Source organism: Poecilia reticulata, linkage group LG9 (genome assembly GCF_000633615.1).
Source record: "Poecilia reticulata strain Guanapo linkage group LG9, Guppy_female_1.0+MT, whole genome shotgun sequence".
Lineage (NCBI taxonomy): Eukaryota > Metazoa > Chordata > Actinopteri > Cyprinodontiformes > Poeciliidae > Poecilia > Poecilia reticulata.
The window spans coordinates 7,304,410-7,314,872 of NC_024339.1; the positions used below are offsets into that span (position 1 = coordinate 7,304,410).

The window sequence follows — 10,463 nt, forward strand, 5'->3', positions numbered from 1 at the left end:
ATGCAAAGGAAGATTAAACTTGTCTGAACCCTGAGTCACGCGTACGCTGCAAAGGTGTTGTGGCATTTTATGTGTAATATAATGAAATTAACTATTGCTTTTGCAATTTTGGACATTTTGTAATGTTCTTAAAGTAAATATATTTTTCAGGAAATTATTTTCACGTTTTATATTTACAAGTTGCTACATTCGGCAACCTTAAAATTACGCTTGCAAATGTATGTTTTTGTATTTCTTTAGCCATAAAGGGTGAGAATGAGATGGCCACCATGGAAACCAGCTATGAGTAATGTGTTATATCAGTAGAGGTTCAGGTGTTTCCGTCTCCCGTCATCTTGTCTGTAAATACTGCCAGGTCTAATCCGGGGCAGAATGTCTGCTGCAAAGAACTGCCAAAATGCATTGAATAAGGTTAATGCCTGTGCATGAGCAAAGGATCTGTGAATTCAAAGATGTTGCTGTAAATTTAGCTTCAGACATGAAAGCATCTTCTTTTTGAAAATCTTGGGTTTTCTGATTTGTGTAGAACCACAAATTGTGAGCAGAATATCTTGGTATTAGTTTGTTTTACCCGTCAGTCAAAACATCTGTGCTTTGACTAGACGCACTAAATTTTGATCCGTCTAAATCTGAAACTGCAGCAGCTGCTTGGCTCAGTTAACTAATCTGAAAACTAGATTTATCAACAGTCTCTTGCACAGAGAGAGGTGACGCTGGGTTAAACTCTGTTTATGGGGGCATTGTGAGGTCAGGTCTGGTGTGTGGGAGCAGGACAAAGTTGTGCAACAACAAGATGTAAAAATACACATTGCGTATTTAAACAAACTCCTCACACCTCCATGGCAGATGAAGATTGACGTGATCTACGATAAAACCAAGGACTTGGTGACCTTATTACAGACTTGTAGTTTCTAAATTAGACATTCTGATCACTTAAACAGCGAAATATTAAATCATTTTTATGTTTTTGGTTCTTCATGTCAGGATTCAGAGTTTACTCGGGCTTTTAGAGAATATAAAGATTATAAGTTCTTTTAAAGAAATCAAAATATTTTAACCAATCATCTTGAAGTTATAAAATTCAAATAAAAACATCCTACAAATAAAAAACAAAAACACAGCTACTGTTAATTTGCATGTGTTTACAACAGGGAAGTCCGGATCAGCCAAATCTGGATAAACGTTTTAACACGAGCAGGTAAACATCTGAATATGCAACTGTGCGATACAATAAAAATACAGGCCAAAATTCTCTATTCTGCAGAGATGATTCATACACCTTTACCTGTTAGAAACCGTTTAGTAAAACTTACGCTTTTCTTTATCAGCAAGCATTTAGCTTGGTTAATTAAATAAAACCTGTTTAAATGTGCATAATATTAAAAACCATAATTTACCAGCTTTAATACATTAATAACTGATAATCTCTTCCTCTGAAAAAAAAAAAACAAGGAGCAATGCCATGTATTTATTTTTTAATACATTTAAAGAACAAAATTATTTATGATGCTGTACAAAGAGCCAGAGATCTGAAAGGTGTTTAAAGTAAATGTACCCGGTTCCTCTTTAACATTGTTGCACCAGCAATCAACTGAACAGTTATGGGGGAGAAAAAAAATATACATTTTATATTTTATGTCCTTCTGTATTTATGAAATTTCTTCAATTCAAATATCAACGTCAATTTCTGAGTGTAGCTGCATTTTAAGTTATTTCTTCTCATGTAACTAAATTACAGTTTCTGGGAAACCAGAGGAGGGGAGTTGTTTTCATTGTGACAGTGAACACTTCCATGAAACAGCAGTGAATTAGTGGGGCCTGACTTTGCCACCATTACTCCAGGAAGAGGAGGAAGAGGTTGGACAGTGCACGAGGAAGAGGACGTCTCCAAAGGACAGTCCAGAGCTTTACTTCAGGATGGTGTCTTCAGCTGTGAGACGGAGGGTAAGAATGTAAAGAATCATGCAACAATATTTGGATTATGGACTTGATTTGTATATGAATAAGAGTGAAGATGTTACCTTCTGCTAACTCCTTGGCAATCCTCTCCTGCTCCTGTCGAATTTTCTTCTCCTCCTCCTCAATCCTCCTGTCCTCGGCTGCAATAGGCTTCAGATAATCTGAGGAAGGTGAAGTCAGAGTTACAAACAAAGTCCAGTCAGAATTTCCTTTCTAACTTGCTCGGATTTGCGGAAATTAGTTGAAAACCGTCCACATACAAGATATAAATTATTCAAGGTGGATATAATTAAAAAGATAATACCCCTACATCTTAAAACTATATTTATTTCCGTTAATTTCATATTCTCATGTTCATGAACTTCTCATGAACTCAACGGGAGAAGAGTTCAGAATTTAAACATTTAAATAATTTGAGTGGCAAGTTACCGATCCTATACAAAGGATTTACATCTTCAAACTATCAGGTGACTCAATGTTATACATACTTGTTAAATTATAAAATTATTTACACTCTTTTTTAAAATACACAGAGAACGCTAGTTTACCAAATCTAACCTTATATTATCAAAAGCATGTTTATTAGCAACTCTCTCACATGTGATATGCAGCATGCACTGCTACTTACATAAACAGTTAAAAATAGCTGTATGATTACTTCTTTAATAACTTACCATATCGCCGTTTACCGTAGATAATGCCAGCAATTAAAGCTGAATACCTGGCAGTCTGTAACAAACAAAATCATTCATTAGAGAGCCAAATATAAACAGTTTGCTTGTCATACACACTATGAACACTAGGGGGACACAAGCGTTAAATGAATTGTAAAACATGTTAAAATTAAGCTAAATAACGTGAATAATACATGATATCACATGTACTAAATATAAACGATTAAACCTTTACAGTAGAAAAGTGGAAAAACGGAGCGCGTGCTTTGATTTTCAATTAGCAACAATTAACTATCGTTTCCTTGCAGGTAGCTCCAAAGTGTTAGCTTTAGCAACGTAAAATCTGACCCTCTGACACAAACATTTACTCTAGCATTAATCAGGGTGTTATTTAGACAGACTGCAACATGCATTTCTTTGCTAATTTGGACTGAATGAAAGCTTATACTGCGTTTTCATTTACCCATTCTCTTCGAGCTAATGTATCCTGATTATAGTTAGCATGTTGGTGACTTCGAACGAGTTGTCAACCAAGTGTGGAGAATTATTCCAGCAGTTTTACATTAAATTTCTTAATAAGCGTTTCGGTAACATATCTAACAGCACAAACCTTTATTAAAGGCGACACTGCGACAGGAGGAGGCATGGTTCAATAGCAGGCCAGCAGTTAGCAACAGAGGTCACTTTACCACTGTCGAGAGGAGAGTCGTCTTCTTCGGGGAAAGTTTTGCTTACCGCTTTAACTGTCACAATTGAACTGCTGCCATCTTCCGGACACAAATAAATGAAGCAACACGGAACTGTTGCTTCATTTAGCATGTCTAATCAAGCCTGGCTGCTAAAAAATTAAGCAGAATCAATTAAATTTAAACAAATACAATTCCCTTTGCCTTACAGGAAACGATCTTGAGAGAAAAATTAATATAAAATTCAACATTTATAGTAACACCAAATAAAAGACTACACGTGATTTATTGTATTGTTTCGATCCCTCTATGTGTGAAATGTGCAGCAGACGTTTTATAGGTTCACTCAGGTGAACAACATGGATTTAGGCTTTAAAATATGTATGTCACAAACAAATTAATTATATGAAAGTAAAAGCTTTAAAAATATTTCATGCAGTGGCCACCTATTTTACGAGTTTCTTTTCTTGTTCCCTCATGAAAAGATGAACTCCCCTGCTTTTTATTCCTAAATACACAAATTTCATTCCCTCTGTCATTTAACTCCTTATCCTCTCCTGAAACTATAAATTTCCCTTGATATAATTGTTTATTTTAACAAAGAGCATTTCTACACAAACAACAAAAAAGTTGTTTAATTCAGATATTTTGAGTTATCTGTGAACAAAGCGACAACTCGACCTAAACCAAACTCTGTCAAAACAAATAAGGTCAGAACCCTTCTGGGTTAATTGTTTATAGGACCACCTTTCACTGTGATTACAGCTACATCTTCTGAGTTATGTCTCCACACATTTGTCCATCTTCCCATCAACCATGACCAGCTTCTTTATCACCATTAAGAAAACAAAAGCATCCTCACAGCTTGATACTGCCAACATCGTGTTTTCTATGGGCATGGCATGTTCAGGTTGTTGATTCTTGATTCTTCTATTTCCATGCAATCTTAATTCTTTCAGCATAAAAATATTTTTCATTTAATGTTTTGTAAGCACAGTGTTTCTTTTCAAAATAATTAGAAATGTATATATTTTTCTTGATCTCCTCACTTTCATCTATGTTAATTTGTCATCTGTGTTTTTATATGTTGAGTCACAACAGAATTATTTCAGTATATGACTAATAGTATACAACGAAATTAGAGCATTTTTTCTGAGATCTGTAAAAGATTATAAAACAGATACAAATGAAATAAATAAAGAAAACACACAGTAATATAAAAATGTTTAATCTGCAGCAGTCTCATGCTTTCAGAATTATTCAAAAAGTTCTTGAACAAGGTTCACAGATTACTCTAATTCATCTTAATCTTTTTCAGATTTAAACGATAACAACATCCATGCACTCAGGGCTTAGTTAATACCAACGAGAGCACCCTTAACGTTCTGGATTGTAGAAAGTTGAAGATCTCAGTAGGAACATGTGTTCGCAATAACTGAAAGAAATCTCGGTGAGGTCAGAAGAAATGTGTTCACTCCAAAAAAATACTTTCTTTTACAGTCATTAAAGACACTGTAGTTAAAGCAAGAGTAGAGTTTATTCAAAAAGACTGCAGTCTGAGTTTGTTCCATACGCTGCAGGTTTTTTATCACACAAGCATCATTGGCGAAATCACTGGATATTGAACAGTTTTGAAAAGCGGCACCACTTTTTACAGGCAAGCGTTTAAAAACTCTGAGATCCAGAGAAGGAGCATAAAATGAAAGCACATCAGCTCCTCTTACAAAAACAACAAAACAAAAAAACAGTTTCCTCATTTATTTCCTGGTGCCTGTACAGAACCAGAAACATTCTCCATTTTCATATAAACAACAACATTGTAATGTAGAAAAGAGATGTTGCTTACATTTCATATCTTGGCCTTGCTTTATTACAGTATCACTTGTAAACATTTCCCTCTATATCCTCACCTGAGCTTCACTGAAGCCACATCTCACAGAAATATTAATCTCCAAGATACGTCTTGTAAGGTTGCAATGACGTTTCTTGACATTGCTAAGCATATGAGCTCAAATATATTCCATGTATTCAGTACGTTTTCAGATCAGTCATAAACTTTAATTCAAGACTTTGATTTTAAGAAAACAAGCAGATATACAGTGTTTTGCAAATTTATTCAAACCCCTGTGATGTTCCAGCTGAAGTTGGTGCTACAAAGTACTGGCTTAGATTGACTAAACACTAAACACAGAGTTTTCAAACTTTTATTTTTAATAACTTTTCATGCCCACAAGCTTAAGGGGGTTAAAAAACCTTCTTCAATGCAGTGTAATACTGTAAGAATATGGTGAATATTTTATGCGTCTTATACTTAATTAATTAAAAATTATTTCCAAATGTGCTTATTTTTTCAAGAATTCTCTGCTGACCTTCCCACTTCAAATACTTCTTTCTGCCACTAGGTGACCCTAGAGAGGCTGCAGAGTGTTTTCCCCACACAAATGCTGCAATTTCACTGGAGTGGATTGCCAGTTGTTTTCAAACACATTTCATGCAGTTTTCCCAAAAATCCTAATTCAAAAAGGAATCAGTGGTGGCTTCCAAAGCAGCTGCTGAGCGAATTAATTGTCCTCTTGGCAAATCGCACCTTCCCACGTTTCTTCAGGCAGGCTGTATACTGGTTGGATTTGAGTTTGGAGTAATAGTCAGAGAACTTGTTGAAGAGGATGGAAATAGGCAGGCCGTTGAGGATAATTCCAAACGCGATACAAATGAAGGCGAAGACACGACCCAGTACAGTCTCTGGGTACACGTCTCCGTAGCCCACAGTGGAGATGCTCACCTAAAGGAAGAGAGAGAGGAGGGGAGTCGGTACTGATAGACCAACAAAGATTGCAGATATTCATGAGAGACACTGAGATTACATTTTTAATAAATATACCATGACTGGCTTTGAGTACTGCTGATTTGTTTCTTTTCATTTGAGGGAGACAGCTTGGGTCAAATGATGGAAACATGGATACAGCTGGTTAATTAGGGCAATTATCCCAATAAATATTATAACTGGTGGTGAAATGGATGAAGCAGGATAACACTGAGCTTTTGGAAAAGCCGCGACCTCCTGCTGGATTTGCTCATGTCAGTGGGTAAATGACCTATCCTTTTTCTACATAACATAAATCAGATTGTATAATAAATTTGTTCCGTTTCAACAGTAAGTATCATTTTCTGCTTCTGCCCCATATCACTCTCACAGTAAGAACTGGTCTGTTGTGACAACTCCATATTAGTTAGAATATTTTTAATCCAAACTACCTTTCCACAGTATACCGACATACTTGAATGAGACACTGTAAACAAACTGCAGCAAAGGTGACTCAGAAGTGGTTGGTTGGTTGAGTGACTCATTTTTGTTGAAAAAAAAAAGAAAACAGGAGCTTGCAGCAGTGAGCTCTGCACACTCGTCCCTTCGTCGTATCCATTAGTATTGCTCTGAGGATTACCATTTACTTCTACCGGATTATAAGCAAGATTCCACCACCTGCTCAGAGAGTCGATGCATTGATCTGTTAATGGGTTTAATTGTGGCAGATGGGCAGGCTCTGTCACTAGGGTTGTGTGTAAACAGTCTGAGGCCATTGTTTAAACAAAAACCACCTTTCTGCAAATACAACAGTTTATAACCTGATTGTTCTGCACCATTTATGACAAACAATTCTGCTCCTGTGCACTGATGTAATAGCTGGTCTAACTAATTTGCACAAAGACGTACTTACAGCTGCCCACCACCATGCATGAGGAATGCTGGTGAAGTTAGTCTGCGGCATGTCATGCTCCACAGTGAAAACCATGGCAGAAAAGCTGAAGATGCCCATAGCGATAAACAGGAAGAGGCAGCCCACTTGTTGGTAGCACTGGCGCAGGGTGAAGCCAAACGCCCTCAGACCGGTGGAGTGGCGAGCCAGCTTCAGGATTCGAAAGATCCGCATCAGTCTCATGATCCTCAACACTTGCCCTAGCTTGCCCACCTGCCCCACCGCCTTTATGTCGGCCTCGTGCTTCATGTAGTTTTCTTCGCTGTCGAAGAACTCCAGGATGCCCTGCAGGTATTGCGGCAGAATGGCAATGAGGTCCACCGTGTTGAGGACACTCCTGCTGAAGGATCTGAGATCAGGTGTGGATATCAGACGCAGCACGTACTCCATGGTGAAGAAAGCAATGCAAATGGACTCTACATATTCACAATAAGTCTTGCCACTTAGGTGACCTGCATGGGTTTTGTACTGCATCTCCTCCACTGTGTTGAGGGTCATGGCCACCAGGGAGATCAAGACAAAAAGACTGGAGGCCACGGCCATTATCTTTGCCTTGACCGAAGAAAAAGGCTTCTCCATCAGGTTCCATATCGCTCGACGTGTCTGACCCATGAACATGTCGTGGAACAGCTCCTCATTCTCCTCGATCTCCACCTCGGCCTCCAGCTCCCTCTGGATCTTTAGCTGGTCGTTCAGCTCGTCCTGCCTCTCCTCAAAGGAGATGCGGCAGCAGCGGTTGGTGTTTTTGATCCTCACTCCCCAGTAGTTGATCTCCTCCAGGAAGTTGCGGGGACAAAGCTCGTCCTTGATCCACAACACACCTGTCCTGTAGAAGTTGAAGATGCTGTGGAAGACCTCAGGATCCCTGTCAAAGAAGTACTCATTGCTAGTCACTATGTAGTCATCGCACAAGTCCAACTTCATGTTGTGATCCGTGTACGTGGCCAGTCGTCCTATCCTGGTCTTGGGGTACTTTGCTGCCATCTTGTAGGCTATTTGATAGGGCTTCCCCCCGACGTTGATGTTGATCACGTAGTTCTTCTTGGATGGTGATATCTGCCTAGAGAAGCTGAATGGGACACCCTCCTCCTCTTCTTCCTCATACTCGGCGTAGATATCATAGATGTCTCTGCTCAGTTCTTGCATAGAGTTCCATGTCTTCACACAGCTCTCCTTGGCCAGAGGGTAAACAACCTCAGAAGGTCTTCGAGCGGCATCCGAGTCTGTGACTTTGTAGTTGGGGAAGAGACTCTGCCTCCTGTTCCACAAGTTTCCTACCTTCTTGGTGCTCCCCATGGTGATCACCAGTGCACTACACGCCAGAGAGAGGACACTGACCGACCGACCAGCATTACTGCTAATACCCACTTTACCTAAGCATGCAGGACATGAGCAGGATGCCTCATGTCCCCATTAATGTTGCTGACTGAGAGAATCCGCATACTTACAGGGCATCTAAATACCATTATCCTCTGCTGAGCTGCCCTGCTGACATGACGATGGTTGTGCTGCATATCCCAGCAAGGCATGTTTAGAAAGACTCCAACTTGTCTAAAGTATACTTTCATTGCCTCACTTTGGAGAGTGTAGAACAATTTTGGTAATTGTCAAACATAAACAGTCAAAGCTGCGCAGGGATTTTAATCTTTTATAATCCCCGTGAATTACACTGGTGAAACTGAACTGGTTTCATGTCTATTAATTTCATGTCTGCTTGAGAAAATCACAGCAAAAATAAGAATTTAATAATTACTTGAGATTAAAATAGATTGATTTTATGTCCCTTTTTAAAAAAATAAGACAGAAAATTATTTGCATGGTTTGCTCACTTTTTCTGAGCTTGTCTGATGTTTCCTAGGTGAAGGGAAATAAAGGAATCTGTTAAATTCATAGAAAACACCAAGCAATAGCCTACTTTCCCTACTTTCCCTACTTTCCGTCGTGAAGGTGTGGTGTGAGGTAGGGTACTTTGGGCATAAAATCTGATGTTTTATTGGCAGAAGTTATTCCTCTTTTTAAGACATTTACTATGTGGTGAAAATAATTAATTCAGAAAGGGTTTGCCTGGAAAGGTCCTTTGTGTAACATAACTTTACTGCCCCATTAATCCTGTCATTGGCTATCAGATTATCGCCTCACACACCTATCGCCAGCTTAAGGTGACCAGAGGTGGCACCCAACAAGGCTGATGTCAATAATAATGTGGTTTTCACTGAGCTTTCATTTATCATCATCGCTCCAGCTACTGATGATAGGTTAAAACAGGTACAGAATCATTTAAGGCTTTTGGGATACTTGGCTGCCATCTGGTTAGGCTATTATGTGTTAGTACAGCCAAGAGTCCCACAAGATAGTATTTATACAGTAGTGTGGGAAAAGACGGAGCTGATCAGGGGACATAAATGAAACCACAATAACTGCTGGGTCAGTGATAGACTGATTCAGAACCATGTTTACTTTGCAACAAGGTTTTTTTTTTTTTATAAAATTGGCCTAGCATGGTGGGCAAGATCAACGAGATTAATTTCTTATGTTAGAACTGTCAAATGTGGGTTGGTCAGTAGTGCGTCAGAAGGCAACATACAAACTGTGCATGGAAAATATGGCTGAAAAACATAACATGAATATAAGCGTCTTATATCAGTCTATCAATAATTGTTGATGTCGATAATTATTGGTTAGATTTTGGTTTTAAAAATCTGAAATACTGCCAAACTGGTGGTATGGCCTTTCCTGTTTCATCCACAGTTTATCACAGGTTGAGCAGCTAAAGCCTTTCTTCCGTCTGCATCTCCCAGAAAGCTGTGTGGTTCTGGATCAGAGTTCTGTGAATATTGAATATTCTATCAAATGTATTATCTATTAAAACTGATCACATGTATATTTTTACTGATTTATTGCCCAGCCATAATACAGACACGTGAGAGAAAAAATGATGCATTAAAACTTAACAGCATTATTTGACTGACAAAATAACCTGCTATGCTTGTCCTGGGATGGTGAAATGAACCTGGAGTTCCTGCAAAAACTCTTTGGATTATAGTAGATCTAGAGAAGCCCAAAACAGAAAATAATACTATTGTGTTACTGTCCCAATAAAATATTTGTCAGGCATGTCTATTAATCTGATAGGTCAATTTAAACATTTTCTCCTTGCTTATTTAAAACCTGGAAAATAGAACGTAGAAGGAAACATTGATGTGTATTCAACGTGCACAACGTAATGTCTTCCTCCTCCAGCAGATGGCGGCCTCACAGCTCTTTTAAAGAAAACAAACCCCTGCAGACTCTCTCTAGTGTTTACAGTAAATACTAATAGCTGTAGATGATGATCCACAGCTGTGTTGATGGGTTTCCTGTTATGAAACAACAATTATTTCAATCGTAAT

The 10,463-nt window shown here is 38.4% G+C and overlaps 1 protein-coding gene and 1 long non-coding RNA gene across 2 annotated transcripts; both read right to left on the bottom strand.

The window, feature by feature from the left end:
• Nucleotides 1-2,019: 2,019 nt before the first annotated feature.
• Nucleotides 2,020-3,363, bottom strand: LOC108166594 (uncharacterized). The gene is made up of 3 exons (XR_001776951.1): nt 3,244-3,363; nt 2,634-2,688; nt 2,020-2,120 (listed from the first exon to the last, which is right to left on the bottom strand). It is a non-coding gene; the product is annotated as an uncharacterized LOC108166594 (long non-coding RNA).
• A 1,165-nt stretch (nt 3,364-4,528) lies between these two features.
• On the bottom strand, nt 4,529-8,479 carry LOC103469717 (potassium voltage-gated channel subfamily V member 2-like). Its single transcript, XM_008417588.1, has 2 exons — nt 7,036-8,479; nt 4,529-6,101 (listed from the first exon to the last, which is right to left on the bottom strand). The coding sequence occupies exons 1-2, from the start codon at nt 8,368-8,370 to the stop codon at nt 5,847-5,849; spliced, it is 1,590 nt and encodes a 529-aa protein (XP_008415810.1). The 5' UTR covers nt 8,371-8,479; the 3' UTR covers nt 4,529-5,846.
• Nucleotides 8,480-10,463: the final 1,984 nt, after the last annotated feature.